This window comes from Coptis chinensis, chromosome 6, assembly GCF_015680905.1.
Source record: "Coptis chinensis isolate HL-2020 chromosome 6, ASM1568090v1, whole genome shotgun sequence".
In the NCBI taxonomy this organism is placed as follows: domain Eukaryota; kingdom Viridiplantae; phylum Streptophyta; class Magnoliopsida; order Ranunculales; family Ranunculaceae; genus Coptis; species Coptis chinensis.
The window spans coordinates 23,268,016-23,286,734 of NC_141461.1; the positions used below are offsets into that span (position 1 = coordinate 23,268,016).

At 35.6% G+C, this 18,719-nt stretch overlaps 1 protein-coding gene and 2 long non-coding RNA genes across 3 annotated transcripts; 1 reads left to right on the plus strand and 2 right to left on the minus strand.

Moving 5' to 3' along the window:
* Nucleotides 1-234: 234 nt before the first annotated feature.
* On the minus strand, nt 235-998 carry LOC147492171 (uncharacterized). The gene is made up of 3 exons (XR_015198715.1): nt 888-998; nt 688-805; nt 235-592 (listed from the first exon to the last, which is right to left on the minus strand). It is a non-coding gene; the product is annotated as an uncharacterized LOC147492171 (long non-coding RNA).
* An 8,943-nt stretch (nt 999-9,941) lies between these two features.
* Nucleotides 9,942-12,174, plus strand: LOC147492172 (uncharacterized). Its single transcript, XR_015197382.1, has 4 exons — nt 9,942-10,094; nt 10,553-10,656; nt 11,263-11,344; nt 12,051-12,174. It is a non-coding gene; the product is annotated as an uncharacterized LOC147492172 (long non-coding RNA).
* A 2,958-nt stretch (nt 12,175-15,132) lies between these two features.
* LOC147492173 (subtilisin-like protease SBT3) lies at nt 15,133-18,317 on the minus strand. The gene is given in 3 exon segments (XM_086566936.1): nt 15,133-16,618; nt 16,621-17,126; nt 17,770-18,317. Coding segments are annotated over 3 exon segments (2,301 nt in total). The 5' UTR covers nt 18,230-18,317; the 3' UTR covers nt 15,133-15,283.
* Nucleotides 18,318-18,719: the final 402 nt, after the last annotated feature.

Sequence of the window (18,719 nt, forward strand, 5' to 3'; positions counted from 1 at the left end):
ACATGAACAATTACAAGTGATCAGAGATCTTATATCATATAGAGTGGAAGCACTACTGTGCAAGTCCCCTCAATACATTTTACGAACCAAATCTGAAGTATGTAGTGTTAGGGTCTTCAATCCTCAAGATAAAGTCTGCTCGAGAGTTCCACCATTGTTTTACCCCTTTGGGTAATGAAGCTCCTTTCCTAGCACAAGAGTCGGCTGAGAAATTTGTTTCTCGCCATGTAGATGAAGTGAGAAGCCACTCCATTTTGTGTCTTGCTTGTTCCCAAGCAGCCTTGCACTGCCAATGGACTTTATTTGTGTTGAAAGCTGCTGCCGCTGAAGAGGAGTCTGTTTGAATCCAAAGCCTGGTCCAGCCGAGCTCTATTGCCTTTGTTATGCATTCAACAATTGCTTTGCATTCTGCGACATAGCATGTACACACCCCTAGTCCTCCTATCAGAGTACCATGTACCACCCCATTGTTGTCCCTGAATATAACTCCCCACCCTGCCAGCCCATGATTTCCTCTACTCGAGCCATCTGTGTTTGCTTTCATAATGTTTGGAGGAGGGGGAAGCCAGTAACATTCATGTATCTTTGGAGCCTTTCTTGGTCATTAAAACAAACTTAATTAACAACAGAATCACAAAAAACAACTCTTATTAGTACTATTATTTGAACAGAAAATCTAAAACACACTTGGAACTCAGTTGGAGCTACATTGGCAATAACTCGAGTGGGGTCCCTTGATGCGCCTCTAGATTGTAAAAAATCAAGAACTTCAAAATTTGTAAGTGCCCCAGCATTGGTTTGCAATCTACATGTATGTGTAGATGAAACTTTGAGAATTAAGCAAACTTATTAAACCACAGTGAAAGTGTGCGAAAGTAGGAACATACATCTTCATAATAGCTTGTACGGAGATTGAATATTTTGAAATCGAACCCATTAGAGGTCACATATTATGACTCCGTGAAATCACTCGGACCATAAACATTGCTTGCCTTCGTAATATGCCCTAAAAGATCATTTTAAAATGTTAAAATTAAATCCCCAATACATGGATTAAATGATACAACTGAAATTGATTCAAGGAAATTGAAAATGAATTAGGTTTGGGATAAGGTATGGAGTTAGAATTAAAATTGCATTTAGTGGTGATCTGCAAGAATGAACTCGAATTCCCACAAAACCATTATCACCTTCAATTGATAAACTCAGTAACAAATAGAAATTGAATAGAGTGATCGCAAAACATCGGGTCAAACACAAATCAAACACCATAATATACTCACTTGATGCTTCAAGCACGTCAATTTGCAACACCTTTAATAATGTGTACAATAATGTCGTCTTTTCACGTCCCTTTAAATCAACCAAATCCATCTATTCAACCTAGTAATCACTTTGGAATAGACAATAAATTAAATCAATGAGTGAAAATTGATCATGATAAAGTTATCGAGTTTACCTCATTTTGTACTTTGTAACTCTGAATAACTTAAGAGTATACTGAGAAATAATCCATTACATTAGTTGGTGCATTCAAACTCTCTCCAAGCTAAGATTCATCATACTCCATAGGGGGACTAAAAAAACTCCTCATTTGTGCTCCTTTCTCCTTGTTCAGTTATTCATTGCTCTAGAGTCCACCCGATTCAGTGATTCATTAAAAGCAAACTGCGCAAGGACTACATAAGGCAACACCAAGATTAACACATTGTTGGTATAAAGGCATAACAGTTTATTTGCTTGTTAGGGTTTCCTATCAAGGAGGTATAGAATAGCTAAGCCAGCATAATTGCAAAAGGCAATGCCAAAAGAAATCTAAGATCTTTTTCAGTAAATTACTTAGATCTTAGACATTCACTTGATATTGGTGAAAATTAATTGTCAATTTAATTCACCAAAAAGGCACTTTCTTACTTCAAATAAATGGAAATTTAATCATAAAACTCGTGTTCCTTGGTATGCAGATTGAACTGTCTAAGAAATTATAGAATCACTAAAGTTGAAGGATCTAATCCTTATTATCTTATTCCTTTAGTGAATTAGATGGTCATATGGACTATGTCCATGGCAAGCGCAAAACAAATAGAAAAAGTGCATGAAGAAAGCTAGTTCCAATAGTGACTAGACTGTATGAGCACTTAAAAATTATCGTTAGCCCATATACAAAGTCTCTTCCACCCTTTATGCAACTACCAACTCCCCACACTTCCCATCTAATTCAAGAATAAGCCATTATAGACACCATATTAGTGCTAGAAGTTTTGATTGAATCCTAGCCCTTCCGATACTATCCAAAATACTAAAACCCTCCCCTCAGTCCGAGAGAGGCAACGACGATTGACAATCTTTTATAGAAGTCATAAAAGCCATTTAGTAAAAGTCCTATGGAAGGAGTACTCACACATACCTGGCTGATGTTTAATGTGGTAGATCTGTTGGCAACCAAAACAATTGATAGTGGATAATCACTACAACATGGAGGGAGTTAGAAAATTACATGAACAAAATATAAAGTCATGCCTTGCTTAAACAATAGTGCTGATTGTGTCATGCTCCTGTGGATTACGGACCAGTTCTTGTGTCAACGTTTCCTGTCAATTTGTATCATCACATTAGGATTCAAATCCATCAGATTTCACAATTAAAACAAAGTTAAGAAAAACCTGATTTATATAAATGTCATTGATATCACTAAAATGATATTCAGTGGTAAAAAATACCTATTTGTTCAAGTCGATATCGACTTTCTCAGAAAGGAGTAATAATACATATTGTATGCCATTCAACCTAGGAGAAAAATGAAATATAAGCCCATACCCCTTGCTTAGGGTAAAAATGACAATCTATTGTATTAGCTCAACCCTTCTTATATGAAAAAATAAATAAATAAATAAATTAACCACACATGTTTATAACCACACATGTTCATATAGGATGACTCAAGTTATAATACCCCTCAATATTTGCGATTGTAAAGAAGCAGTAGTATTATAAATATTTATAATTTCCTTTAGTGTATTATTAGCAATCCTCGAGTGTCATCTACTACATATAAAAATGTGGCCTCGCACATAAACAAAAGTAAAGCAACTAACCCATTAGTCCAAAGCTCTTTCACTTTCTTAAATGTATTTACCTGCTAACGAAACTATACTAATCCAACCATATAAATTCAGCCCATTCACTTCCTTAAAACTCTGTAAACTATGTTTCGAGTAAATGTTCCTAAGAGCATAACCAACATCACTAATCAAAGCACCCTAAAGACCTTGAACATTGAATGACACTTCAGTTACATCAACAAGTGAACAACTAAACACAATAGGAAGAATAGAAAGCCAGACACTTAACGGGTACCCTTATGTTGCTAGATATTAATGTCATACTAAAACATTACAATACTCAATAGTGGTTCCATAGTCCAATTTGAGAATGCAATGTATAAGTTGCCAAATACTAATGTCATGCTAAAACATTTACCTTAATCAAGTAAATCGCCTCCTCGTAAGACACCCCAACCATCCGGGGAAATCGTCGAAGCTCCAAAGACCCAGTGAGCTCCCACCATTCAGAGTAGTATCCCTACTGAATAGACTATCCATTGAACCATCCTAGCTTCACTCAAGATATGGGATTTGAAGAAACTTCATTTGAGACTCAAAAGCAGATAGGGATTGTTTGAAGATCTGCATTTTCAGTTTAACATCTTAACTTCTTTCTTATTCAGAGATTTTTTAGCTAAAATTAAATTCTTCTCTCGCATTTGGAGAAGATACAAATGCCAGATATACCTAAATAGCTTAGTATGCCTCCGTATAATTTAGTTGTCAAAAAAGAGCACCCAGGAGCTGCCCACTATGTTATGCCGCTATGATAGAGGTTAGGATTAATATAGAATCCCTGCTTAAATTGATTGTTCACTGGCCGCAGTTTGAGACCTTCATTTCGACATCTAAGAAAAAATGAAACACGTCCAAATAAATCAATGATGGCAAATTATTGGCTCATTGGACTACTTAAGTTGGTACAAATTAAGCATGTCATTGATTGGTTGGTTGTCCTATGCCAGTAACATAAACAATATTATTATTCCGCGATTTTAGATTTTAAAGATAAACAATAAGGTATCATTTTTTCAAGACAGACCTGTATGCCTATCAGGTTGGAGTCGACATATGCTCAATAATCCAATTAACTTGACGTTTCTTCTACGTTATAGAACACATCCATTTGCCATGATTGTTTTTGCACATCAAATTTCAAGTATTTATAAGTGAACAACTGATCTTCAAATGAAGAGAAAAAATAGGAATCCATGCCCGAGAATTACAGTAGATATTAGACTAACAAAAATATTTAAGATGGGTTATTTAAATTTCAAGTAAATTTCCCGAGTTTGATAAATTCTTCTGCAAATGATAATTTGTATTTGAGGTAAGGAAGTCTTGAAAGGTTAGACACTAATCATAACAAATAAATGTACTCTAAATTGACGATAAGTAAAAGTAACATCATTATTTATGCTAAAGAAGCCCAATTCACCTGTGGACCTTCTTTTTCCGTTTGCGGATTGTAATTCTGTGATGTACTTCTGACAAATCTGGGTCCAAAGTAGGTTGAGATATCTCCAGTCCTTCTGATTTCATAATTTTCAAGTATCTGTAAGAAAAACACTTAAAATGAACCAAAGCTACACTCGTATGCTGTAGAAATGAGTTTCTCAAACATTTTATTTTATTTTATTTTTGACAAATTTCCAAACCAAGAAAGACGTTGAAATCCTTAGGCCCACCACACACAATTTTGAAGTCCAATAAAATAGTAAATTTAAAATTCAGCTTCAAAATGAAGAGTAATAATAAATAACTAATAAAGCCAAGTCCATAGCCACCATAGCCAAAAGTTGGCCCTATGACGCGTTGATTCAATACAATATTTTGATATTTTCAGTCAAATTCAAGAAAGTTGCATGCAATAGTTCAATGTTTTTGAAAAGGAGTGACTTCTCGCTTCTAAATAGACCCCACACGGAGCAAGAAACACCCTCCCCTTTTAATTATTCCCAACTCCTTTGAGGAACTAAACCATGACAGAAAACTTTAGGATAAGAAAATGTTTCAATATCACATTGAAAATATTCCAAACTCTTAATATGTACCTCCCTGGGTGGAAGTTCTCGACTCGACTCCTTTCTTCATCCCATATAAATATGTAATCATAGATGGAGACTACACCAAGGTGAAGAAACCGCTTAAAACCACCGCAAAGAAACATAGTATGCAAGATCGGGTTTATTATTCTGTTAAGTTGACCATTAATCAAAGTGGTTTGGGCATAACGCTAATTGCATAATACCCTGAAGCTTTCATATTCATCTCCCCAAGGAGTACTACGGATGAGTTGGAGTTTTACCATTTTGTTTGGTTATGAGCAACGATATGTATGGCCTTGTTACTCCACTCAAGATCTTGCCACCCGTCCACATTGCAATCATAGTGGAATAGAATAACAGTGAAATTTTCTGAAAAGAACTGAAATTTATGAGATTAGATGAAAAATCTTTTGCTTTAAATATCCAGCACACTGATTAAAGAAATACCTTTTGAACAATGGTGTCAATATTTTCCTTCTGTTTAATACCAGCTGAAATTGCTAGTAGATTTCGATGACTTTGATGTTCAACCTGAAACGCAAAGGTTGCACACACCATCAGCAAACATAACATAGCCACCAATGATCAGACTGGCATATCTCAGAGAAAAATGAATGTAGAAACAATATGGGAAATATAAGACTAATAAGAGCGCCAACTGTAGACTGTAAAAATGTCTACCCCTAGTTACCAACACATAACTAAACAGTCCAGAGACTTCGAGGTGTCATTTGATGATTTCCATATACAGCTCAAACTATTGCCCAATGTCGGAACCTAGAAAAAAAAAAGGAAAAACAGAAAACCTTGAACTTGCATTATTCAATGTGAGAAGATGATGAAATCTAGAAGGCTTAAAATCGCTTTCACAATCATCAAATAGGATCCCAGTATCTCCGGTCACTACTTACTCTTTATCTTCTCTATATTTAGGTCTTCATTCTCAAATCCCTGTCTTCCACTTTTTCTCCGGTGAAATTTGTTTTCAAGAATTACTCGAAGTTTCCATGTCCTTAATTGCTTTCATAGTTAGTTCAGATTAACTGAATTTCCCCCTTCTCCAACCAAATCCATTACTTCCCCCCCTGAAAACAAATGATGTGCAATTGATGAATTCTGAAATTGAATTCAATTAGAGATTTAAAAATATGAAATTCATAGAATAGTGTACCTGGTGGGTATGGATGATTGAAATCGAGATTGAACTGAGAACCAATAGTTGAAGCGATAGAGAGATAACATATCCATATATCTCCCTTAAGAAATCTGAGCTTTTATTTTAATGTAGACATTGTAGAACAACATTGGCATAGCAGCTGCATAGTGAAAGCAGAAAAGTTAGCATCGTCCAATCACAAGAGTATAGGTTGTCATACACTCATACCCTTGCACTGACCTGTTCCCACGTACAATTTAAAAGGCCACAAGGGGGGAATCTCACATCGTTCCAGTTAAAGAGCTTCACAAATTCTTCATAAGGAAATAGAACCTATGAATACGCAAAGCAATGAGTTTCTCACTGTTGAAGGAGAATACTGTCACTACAAATTCATATAATAACAGTTGGTTACACTTACCTTCTTTATTAGTGGAAATTCTTTAGTAGAATTACCATCACAGTAAGAAGCTTTTCCACCAATGCTACTGACATCTAATTTTGCACTCAGACCTCCACATTTTCTGAGCTCCTGACATTTTTGTCTGTGACTTGATCTCCAATGCTCCAACCGCAAGTATGAGAGAATGAAGAAACAAAACGATAGCTGCCAACATATTACAAAGATTTGTGTAACACTATTAAACCAAGAATGATGAGGCCCCTTGGTTAACATAACAGAAAATTACCAAACTTAATTTTCCCCAATCAAATTAGTCTTCCTAATCCCCAACAAGTAAAGTTGGACACATATTACAATAAACAAAACAATGTGCATTAAATTCCTACCATCAAGAAACGAATTTAACAAAAAAGAAAAAAGAAAAAATTACCAATACATAACAGCCTTTGCAAACCAAAACACCTCTTACTACTCCCAAATTTTCCCACACGCACAAACAAACACCACCATTGCCGCTTTCAACAAAGAATAACACACATTATTATTACTATTATTTTCTTGTTCTTGGAAATTGGTGTTGCCTAGAAAGTATGAAGAAGCAGTGGTTTTAAGCAAGTGAAGTAATCCAATACCGATTAAAATAGCTGTGAATATGAATTAGAATAATAATGGGTAAAGATCCAATGCTATACTCATTAATCTTTTCAAGCGAAAGGAACACCCCTGAATTTCAGAAAAGGCATTTATAAAATTTGAAGAAAAATGACAAGTGCACGAATGGTGTTTTTTTTTTCCTTGTTCAAGCTAATTGGTTTTGGAGAAAAAAAAGTCAAGATAGGCTTGGGCGAGTTGGCTGATTATCAATTTGTGTGGATAGCTTTTTAGCTTATGTTGGGGGTGATTTGTTTTTATGTTTTTTTGTAGCCGAACAATTGAAAAGAGATGATGGAGCTAGGTTTTTTTTTTTTTTTTTTTTTTTTTTTTTTTTTGTAAAGTTCGGGTGGGGTTTTGAGTTTTGACAAAATTTTTTTTTTATCATTTTCTTTTATTTAATTAAGATTGTTACGCGAACAGTTCTCAAAACTGGGCGTGAATTTGTTTTTTTATGAGCCGAATCATTCTAAAAGCTGAGGTGTCCACCTTAAAAAAAAGGGGGGGGCTGAGGTGACTTCCTGGGAGCATTCTCAACTACTCACTACACCAGAATGGTCAATTTGTAACAGACCAAAACTTTCATTTCTAACGGATATACTCGTTACCAATGTTGTGACGGATATAAGCGTTAGTGATCAAGTTATCCGTTACTTTATTTCATTTTATTCTTTAAATTATTTTATAAACATTTTCTAATACTATCTAACGTTAATATCCGTTAGAAAGCATTTAAAATACAACGAATTTTGTAGTGCAATGGTCGCACAGCTGGTTTACTAGCTGAATGTCCCCAGTTCGATACTAGTAGGCAGCAACACGAAAAACGTAAGATAAATTTATAATCTTAACTCGACATTCTCGTATGTCCTCTCTTCAGTCTTCACTCCTCTTTCAAACCTGCGTTTCTCATCCAATCAAAACCTTTATAATCTTTACCAATTTTTTCGTCACCATCCAAAATCGCAGTGATTCACTTCAACAAAGCAACCTAAAAAACTCAACTTCCCTTCTATTGAAGCCTTCAATTAACCCTAGATTTGGGTGAATAACTATCCTTCGCTAATGGGGATAAATTATGAACGGAAGAAGAACCATTTCAAGACCCCTATGTTTTTCTCAATCCTCAAACACTCGTCCCATCAATTTTTATTTTGTTGTGGTGGCGCATTCGGAGGTAGAAGAAGACATGTTGTCGTGACTCGTGAATGCACTCTCAATGGTAACTTTATTATCTCCGGTTTTTTTCTTTTTATTGATTCATCATATCTCATTTGTTTGCTTTTGTGTTTTACAGTTTGGTTTTTCTTCTTTGCCATACAAGAGAACTCCATTAAGTTGGCTCGAGAATCTCTTCACAAGACACTGCATCAATTAAGCACTTTTTTTTATCTGTTTTCAATAGTTATTGTTGGATTTGAAATATAAATGTTAAGAAAAATAGTTGCTTTGGGGTTTTCAGTTCTAAGTGAAGTCTATCTAGTTACTAAATAATTAGCTCCTAGGTTTAGCTTATACATACGGAGCAAAGAAAGTAGTTCAGGTAGTTCTTTCTTAATTCAGGAAATCAGTTGATTTGTGCTTCATGGCTCGTTGGGATTCTTTGGTCATAGTTACTTATGTATATTTCTGTAGTGCTAGTTAGAAAATTTGAGCATTTCAGATTTGTCACTCATTAATAATTTTGCATATATGACTATATAGAATATGTTTAAGAGATTTAATATCAGTCATGTATATCTTGCCTTGTCATTCATATGTTTCAGGTTACACAATTTCTTTATCATAGTCTTGTATCTTGTTCTAATTGTCATCATATCTTAAAACTTGCTATGATAAGTTTTCTTGGAATAATGTGATTTTATACCGACTATTGTAGCCTTATTCAATTTCTTCTCATACTCTGTTGGCGATGGTTGGTCAGTTTTTAGTGCTTTGAATTTTGGTATGCAGGAGAAGTTGAGTGTTTGGGGCAAGTTGTACCATCCAATCTGATGATGTTGGTTGGGGACTACGTAGAATATCCTCAACTGCACGGCGGTATGCTTCATGATTCAAGGAAGCTATGAGGATCATTTGACTACAGATGCTTCTCAAGGCATCACTATCTTCCGCTTTTGTTTAAGTCAACCGTTAGTTTATCTTTTTTTATTTTCTTGATAGTACACTATGCCGGATTAGGAATTTAAAGTCATGATTAACAATGCTAGTCGGTGTCTTTTCTAACAACGAAATGCATGTGTGTCTTTATTCCTCAAATGCGGTCGTTAATCCATCAAAAACAGTTTGCAGCTTTATAAAGTGAAGGCGAACTAGAATGGAGGGACCATACTATTTATTAATTGTCCAAATGTGACATTCCCTTCCCTTACCTTGATATCTTCTCGTGGTACACCTACTATCCTAGAGATTGAGTTCTTTTTCATTTTAATTTTTATATGTAGTTAATTTTATTTAAAAAAAGTGTCGTTGGTGTTGTTCAATTAAGAAATGAAAAACCTAGAAACATGTATACATGTAGTCATCCTATTAATATTACATGTAGACACCATTTCTCTTTTTATATTTAAATATTGCTTGTAAAAGTCTAGACGACATTATTTACTTCTTCATTTGTGCTTTCCTTTTTATTTTTGAGGGTCCTTTTTTGTATTTCAGCTAATAATGCTTAGCACTCACTTCTTGAGTGTTTTAGCTGCGTGGAACTTGCTTTAGCAGCCAGCCAGCCACAGGTGATAACTTGAACCTCTTTTCGATTACCTTCTATCAAAATTTTCTTGTTGGCTACTCACTACTGAATAGTCTTTTAAATTGGTTGCAGTCTTACAATGACGTAGTACTATTGCTATATATACATGTTGTGGTGTATGTGTTTGCCCCCAGGGTGTTGTATTGTGAGTTTGTGTCACTGCCTGTTACACTTGGTATTGTTGTGCTCCTTTTTCCCTGTTAAGTTATTAGAACTCAATCCTTTCTATAACACAATCTTCATGGTTGAGTTTGTCTCCAGATTTGATTTTTTTTGTCCTGAATTTACTTGTGTAGCAATGCCAAATTGTAGTGCTTCTCTTTTCCTCCTTACATCTTGTATTTTCTTCATATAATGATTAACTTGCATTGGCATGTGTTTGGGGAAATTTCTGCCTAGTGGTTTAATTAGTTCTTTCTTATTGCATTTGTGAGGTAATAGTTTTGCTTGTCGTGTATCTTGGTGAGGAATTGTTTGCGTGGATGTTTGGAAAGCTCAACTGCCTAGGACAGTCATGGCCAGCAATTTTCACTCGTTTTGTTTAGGTATGACTATGATACTATTGTATTCCTTTCTCCTATATAATTAAAGAGCTTTTACTGTTACTACGGTCTTGGTGTTATGTTTCTTCATCATGATGGCTTGGTATTTTTTTCAAGAGGACCTTGTCACAAGTTAGTTTTATCCTAATTTCCCTGAGATGAACATTAGAAAAACAACTTCACAATTTTTACGCTGCAAGTTCTACACTAGCACTTCTTAATCTTTCATGGTTGGTGATGAACATTAGAAAAATGTCTTTGTTTTCAACAAATAAGGAACACATAATTCTGATTTGATTTTCCGCCATTTGATAGTTTGACTATTTGTTTTAGAAGAAAAGTTATTGATTTGACTTTAAGGAACTCAAGGGGTCTCTTTCATTGATGTGACCCACTGCATAATATAATCCAAACTGACTGTCGGTCTTAATATTTTATATTGGGTCCAACGTAACTAGATTCCCTACTGAAAATACACTTCAAATTTATTCACTTAGTTGTTCACATTTAGTTTTTTTTATCAATGAGTAGTCATTAATGGGCTTGTTACTTGAGGTTTCTTTTGTGATCAAAATACTTATTGATGATTTGGTGTTTGATTGCAAGCAGGAATCAAACGCAAAGAGTGAGTCTTTTGGATAGCTTGTCTAGCACTAGCCACAAGGATTGAAGAGAACCAGCCTTACAATTGGTAATTTTTTTTTTTCTCACACTAGTAGAGTAGATAAAAACGTATTTTGTTTAAGTGCTTTCCAATTATTGCTGAAATGGAGTTGTGGGAATATGATGGACTGAATTGACTTGGCCCAAGCATATTACATATGCCATATCTAAGTTTCCACTATCCAGTGGCTCATCAAGAGTAGAATCTACACTACCCCTATACATTGATGGTTGAGATAGATAGAACCTCCTATGATCTATAGAATGTATGTGCTTTGTATATCTGGTATGACCAAGAAATTTGATTGTTTGGTTCGTTTTGTGCCGAGACATGTACATACATATACTTAGTTAGCTTTTAGAATCCCTCCCATAATTATTTGGACTGATGGTACTGTTGTACATATTATCCAATGTGTCGTCCACATTATATACCTTGAAATAGAATATGATTTAGTGTATTTTTCATGTGGAGCTATTGATCAAGTTCTTACACTCTTTCTTACTTCTTTTTTTCTTTCTATTTAGTTCTTGGCATTCTGTAAGAGAAAATCATAAATTCATTCTTAAGAGAAATAAATAAGAAATGAAGAGGGTAGATAATTATATTGATAGGAAATCTTCAGGGCTTGATACTTTGATGTTTTACTTGAGATTGAACTCACTTACTATTAAATGATGTTGAGCTAGACTTGCTTGTTAAGTGTTATATCCTATTGTGCTTTTGAATGCAGGTCTTGAGAAAAATCGGCTTCTAGTGGAATTATGTGCAAGAAAACGGGATGAAATATAATTCTGGTTTGGGGAATCTTTGTGTTTTATTAAAGCATTGTATTACTTAACTATTATAGCCTGTGGATGTACAGAATGTTTTGGTTAAACACATGAATTTTGGATGAATGAATAAAATACAATTGAAGTATTGTTTGAAGTTCAGTGTTGTCGTATATTTGTCAAGTTATTTGAATGGTAGAGTTGGTGTAGTTTGTGGATGAATGGCTTTAGAGGTTTTATACATTTATTACTTGTTTCAATTTTTCTGAAGTTACTCCTAGGAAACATTTTGACCCAGGATTTTTTTTTTTTTTTTTTTTAGTTGGTAATACCTTTACTAATGGATATTTCCATTACAAAAACAATTACTAATAAACTGACACATATTACTAACGGATATATATGTGACAGAGCAAATAACTGAAGCACGCCAAATATTACTAACACTTACATCCGTTAGAAGTTACAAATTTAAACGGCTATCAACAGTTGGCTATCCGTTATAGAGAATTTTACTAACGGATATAACTGTTACTAAAACTAATTTTGGTAACGGTTGTATCCGTTACTAAATTTGGCCTAAGTGACAGTGACGCCCCAGAGCTAACGGATATAACCGTTAGTAAAAATATAAGTAACGGATATAGCTGTTGGTAAATGCCTTTTTTGGTGTAGTGACTCAGTATTAATGGTCTTTGCTTTTCAATTTTACGTATAATATATTAGTAAAGCAATGCTATAAAAAAAGACAATTGATATAACTAACTAACTAAATCCTTTTTCTCCACACACTAAATTTCAGAGAGTATTAATTATGATAAGTACACGATCCAAAAGTTCATTATCAAGTACTAATCTCAAAGATTATCATGAATCTAATAGTCACAATCTTACTATTTTTGTGAGTGTGCAGTGTCCTCATTTAACCAAATTTCTTTCTTGAAAACAAATTTAAAAAAAAAATGGAAATCAATAATTTCCACTATTCAAAGTCTTACATTATGTGTTCATCTTCCTCTCCATATTACCGCAAGTCTGCAACGTCTCACTTCTTATTTATTTGCATACCACTTTCTTGATTATCAGTTTGAGATTAAGTAAGTTATTTTTATTTTTATTTTTTTTCAAGTGAAAATTTTATTGATAATGATAACGAGTTTTACAAATAATTAAGACAAGCGTGCAACAAGTTGTGCCAGAAGTCCTTTCTGAATGACAAATTCTATCATTCTAAATACAAACTCACCAGAACCAGCCATCACTACATTACTGTCCATAAATTTCTGCAATTCTTAAGGAGCTTAACCGACTGTTGTGCTAAGAAACCGAAATTAAGTGTCGAAATTGAATGAAATAAATTAACAATGTTGGTTAGCCCTACAAACCTCTCCGTGTTTCTTTATCTTCCTTGCCACTGCTCTATTAGTTGTTTCTCCCACCTCAAAAACTCTATTCCCAAGCCCTACCAATGGAGAGGCTCTAGTTACATCAACACACACACGCATGCTTCCCCTCAGACCAACTGTAGATCAAGATATCCGCAGGCCGAAATGTCAATCTGTTATCATTCGGATCGGTGAGAAAATTGATGGGAGCGAGCCTCCTTCATTACTACACTCAGTCCTCCAAAATGAATAACATAAAATGTCTCTGACTTGATCATATGTCAGTATTTAAAACTTGGAAAATATCTACAATGTGAGGCATGGTCCCCGAAAACATCCAGTCAACTCTTTTTTGCATACAGGGCAAAGACCATCATCAGAGTACAGAGGGATCATGAGACGGTACCAGAGAATAACACGATACTCTACCGACGGCATATATTGTCCAAGTCCCTCCATCGAATAGCACGTAAAAAATATTTTGCATTTTCCGACTGCAAACATCTAATGACTACTTTTTGATGAGCAGATAAATCAAACTCCCTCACAAGACTAGCAACAATCTTAGCATAGAATTAAAGTTCTGCCAAATTTTTTGTGGTTTTGAGGGGATGATAGCATTCACAGCTAGAGAATCAAGGTCAAAATCGGGAAGACAGAGACGCAATGCACTGGTAGCATCATCAAAGATCTCACCCATAGGCATTGGTAGCATCATCAAGAATCTCACCCATAAGCATTAGACCACGACTCCTAAGAATATGATGTGATTCTGAAGCTCAAAAGTCTAAAAACGATAGGCCACAAAAGCAAATACAGAGACATCAGATCGAGGCAGTACACTAGATACCTAACCCACAAAGACGTAATGGAAGCGTCGTCACGAAATGCCTCTACAAATCATTGAAGCCAGATTTTCAAAAACAATAATATCTTGAAGAACACGGCGAAGATGTCAGTCAAAATTCTTAGTTGCCTCTCTAAAAAAAGATGGTGGATAGGTACGAACTGCAAAAACTAGCTTAGAGAACCCAACACAAGCTCATAAGAACGCTAACTCACATTGTGGATTCTCAATATAGCTAAATGATCTATCAAAGTCATAGCCTTTTCAACACGCTTGCAAGCAAGGCCCATGACAAAAGATGAAGCATTGTTGACTACCTCTCCAAGCAACCTGACCCATTGTAGAGGACGGGATAAATCTGAAGGAAAGAGACTGAGAGTAGAGCAACGTGGATCTAGTGAAGGCCAAAATATTTCAGTTTTAGCCACATTAAGAACCAACCCGTAAGAATATCTTTCTTCCTAAATCATATGCAAAGTTGTCGCCACCTGTTCTGTATCCCCAATCAAAGTCCCATTGTCTACGTACCAAGGTTGCTAGAGAAACTTGAAAATTTTCTTTTACACTTATTTTACTTTTTGAAACTTATGGTGAATTTTATTATTTTCTTCCATTAATGGACCTAGATTTATTTTGTCTATGCCTTTAACCGGTCCTGAAATTACTCTCTTTTCCCACGGGTCAAGAAATGCAAAATTTAAGAATTAAAGTTCTTAAAAATTCCGAACGTCATAAGGTATAAGGTTTGGTTCCGTTGTCCATTGTTGGAGTTATATATAAAGGAAGAAAAAGAGATACAATCTCATTAGGTTTTGTATTTTTTTTTTTTTTTTTTTGTTTGGTACAGATAGATAATTATTACCATAAAAATCTTTCAGTATATACACTTTGGAGATGAGGGCATCCATTCTTTAAATTATTACATAAGAAAGGTGGTTGTCTAAGCGTAGGTTTTATATGCTCAGGGCCGGGAGGGGGCAAATGCAGAAACAATAGGACTTCTTACCAAATGCTTTCCTTCAACCTCGTACCAAACGATATATCCATAGTTCCCTATGTAATTACTCGTTGTTCTATAGCCCACCACATCAATCTCAACTTCCATGGTAAACTCAGCTTTACTATATTTACTTCCAAATGTTAGTGTTGCAGGCTTAATGACAATTTTCATACCCAATGGAGCCCCAATCGCAGCATGATAAGTTGACGCTGAATCACCAACATTAGTCAGCACCCTCTTAAACGTATAACTTGTTGTGTTTGTGTTGTTAAGGATGATAATGAATGATGGATAATTTAGGTCAAGACTAGCTTGATCACAAGCATAGTTTGATCGTCTAGTGATAACTTTTATCTGCGTGCTCGTGTAATTTAGAGCACATAAGAAATTGATGTAGTCTTTTGTTTCTATATCATAGACTAGACCAGGGTCCAAGGCCTTGTTAGGATTAACATGTCCTGCTCCAAAATCAAGAGGTGTTCCCGCTGTTCCACTACTCATATCAGTGATTAGACCATTTGTGTTATCGATCACATCTGCAGTAGTCATAATTGCAGACCTAATCGCAGCAGAACTCCAACCACGGTGCGCAGATTTTAACAATGTCGCTACGCCAACAAGGTGGGGAGATGACATGGATGTTCCAGATAATAATGCATAGTCAGTAAACAAGTAGTCGTTCCCAATTGGAGTGAAGGCCTTGTTAGGCGGCCATGCAGCTAATACATCAACTCCTGGGGCAAGTATATCAGGCTTTAAGACCCATGGAGCTCTTCGATTAGGTCCTCTAGAAGAAAAGTCGGCAACCTGTGGTGCTGGCTTAGTACCCAATTCTGTTTTTAGGAATTTAATATCTACTTTGGCTTCTGATATTCTACGTAAATATTCTTCAACGATTCCTCCAGCAGTAGGGCTAATGGCCACAAATGGCATGTAGAAGTCTTCTGGACTTAAGAATTTGGCAGAATCTGTAGCGAATATAGCTCCTTTAGCACCTGCCCTTGCAACTTCATTCATTTGATCAGTGACATACGTTTGGTTGCTGAATGAACAAAAAACAATCTTCCCTAAAACTTCAATGGAGTTGAGATAATTGCCTTTACAGTTCTGCTTACTTGTGTTGCCATGTCCATAGTAGAGAGAAACATTGGAAATTAACAAATCTTCAGGATATACTGATTTTCCTTTAATGGTTGTAGTTCCATCTCCTAGCGTCACATAAGCCAAAAATTCTCTATCAATTGTTCCAGCACCTACAGTTGTTATCCATGGTGCACCATTGTGTATAGTGTACGCGCATGAGGTCCGCTATTTCCTGCCGAACATGATACGAAGATCCCTTTCTCCATGGCAGCAAAAGCTCCTACTGCAATAGGGTTACTGTCAAATGTTGTTTCAGGAAACCCTAACGACAAAGACATGAGATCAACGCCATCTTCTATAGCTTGGTCCATGCCAGCTAATGTATCACTTGCTGCTGATACAAATGAATCATTTGCAAATAGTACTTTGTACATTGCCAATCTTGCAAGAGGTGCAACTCCAATCGCTGTACCTTTTGCATATCCAAAATAGTCAGCATCTTCCACTTTACTTCCAACAGCTGTTGAGGAAGTATGAGTACCATGTCCAAAGAAATCTCTTGCAGAATCGTAGTCTTCTGGTGCGGATATGGTTCGGTTTAGTTGTTTCAACGCTTTACTAAAAGAGCGAGCTCCAATAAGTTTTCTATTACAATTCGAAGAGTTGAATTCAGTACCACTCTCACAAGCACCACGCCATCGAAGAGGCACAGGGGGCATACCTATTAGTTATAAACAGAGTAGTAAGGAAATTAATTAACATTGTCGATAGGGAAATAAATCAGTAATATAACTTCAAAACCTAGCTAGCTAGTTACGTACAAATTCGTCTCATGGCCTATCATACATTGTTACCTAGAACTAGAAATTTCTTAGGGATGATTCAACGGGACCATGATGGCGTCAAAATTTTGGCCGTCAATTTTTCCTTCTTTTGGTGACTTTGGAGACTTCAAATCAATTAGGCTTTTTGGCATGATGAAATTCATGACGTACTATTGAGATCACGGCATCACGCTTCCCAAAACTCAAGATTTAATTCGAAATGTGTTGGACACTCTAATTTTGCAAGCAGTATTAGTTGTAATAAATCTATTGACTTATTGAGATCATTTTACCGTATTTCTAGCCTTCTAGGCATGTCCCATCTACTTTTAATCCCTGGTCTGTTCATCATATAAATATAAATGGTGCCCACCCTATCGTAACCGTGAAACACAAATGACACAATTTTGAATTTGTTAGTATAAGATGTATTAAGGGTAATCTCCTAAAAAAAACTTGAACCCCTAAACCTTACTACTTAAAGATTCATTAGGGGACGATGAAATAAGAATTTGTAGAAAACAAATTAAGTAATATTACCGTGATCATTGAAGCTCTCACTCTCTGGATAAATTCCAGTATCAAGAATACCAACGATCATATCATCACCAAAGTTTCCTGCAGGCCACAATCCAGCATTTTTTTTTAACCCAAGAAACTTTGGGGTGTGGGTGGTGTGAGCCTCACCAAATTGCTCTTCGTAAGTGACAATGTGACCTGGCATTTTCTCCAACTGCTCAAGTTGGGATTTGGATAACACAGCACTAAATCCATCCAAGACATGTTTGTAAGTGTAGAGATGGATCGGGGCAATTCCATCTTGGGATGATAGGGATGATAGTGTCGACGTGTACCAATTATGGGGATTCGAGAAGGGAGCTGGAATTGCCGATACATCCATGTGGATTCTGTACGCCCCACGTTGCTCTGTTGATGATGTGGCAATGTGGGAGAGATATAACAGAGAAAATAGAAAGTAGAAAGTGTTCAAGTGTTCCATGGCTAGGATTTAGGAACATGGAACAAAGGCTCCAATGCTTGGAAATCTAGGACTTTGTTACTTATATACATAGTTGTATATCATAGGTTCTGTAATCTTATGCAATGGACTATTACGTGTTAATTTCTTTTTCTGCTAGAGGAATATTACAAGTTCATGAAACGGAAGTTCCAAAGAAATGTGTCTGATATGATGAAACCCAAGCAACCTGACCTTGAATAAGTGTATATGGCCGGCCTGTTCATAGGTATATTGGTTATATAAATCGGCCGGCTATGATACATCATACTCTTGACTTTTACTTTAGGTCATTTAGTGTAAGCCATATGGAAAATTTTAAAATTTCAGTTTGAATTAAAATTTGGTTAGGCTCAAGATTTTGTCATGAGTTAAAAATTCATTCTGTCATGAGTCTGAAATTAGGATAATTTGATATAAAGGTTTAAATGACCAATGTTATTGTTCTTTAGTAATTTTTATGGATTAAAAG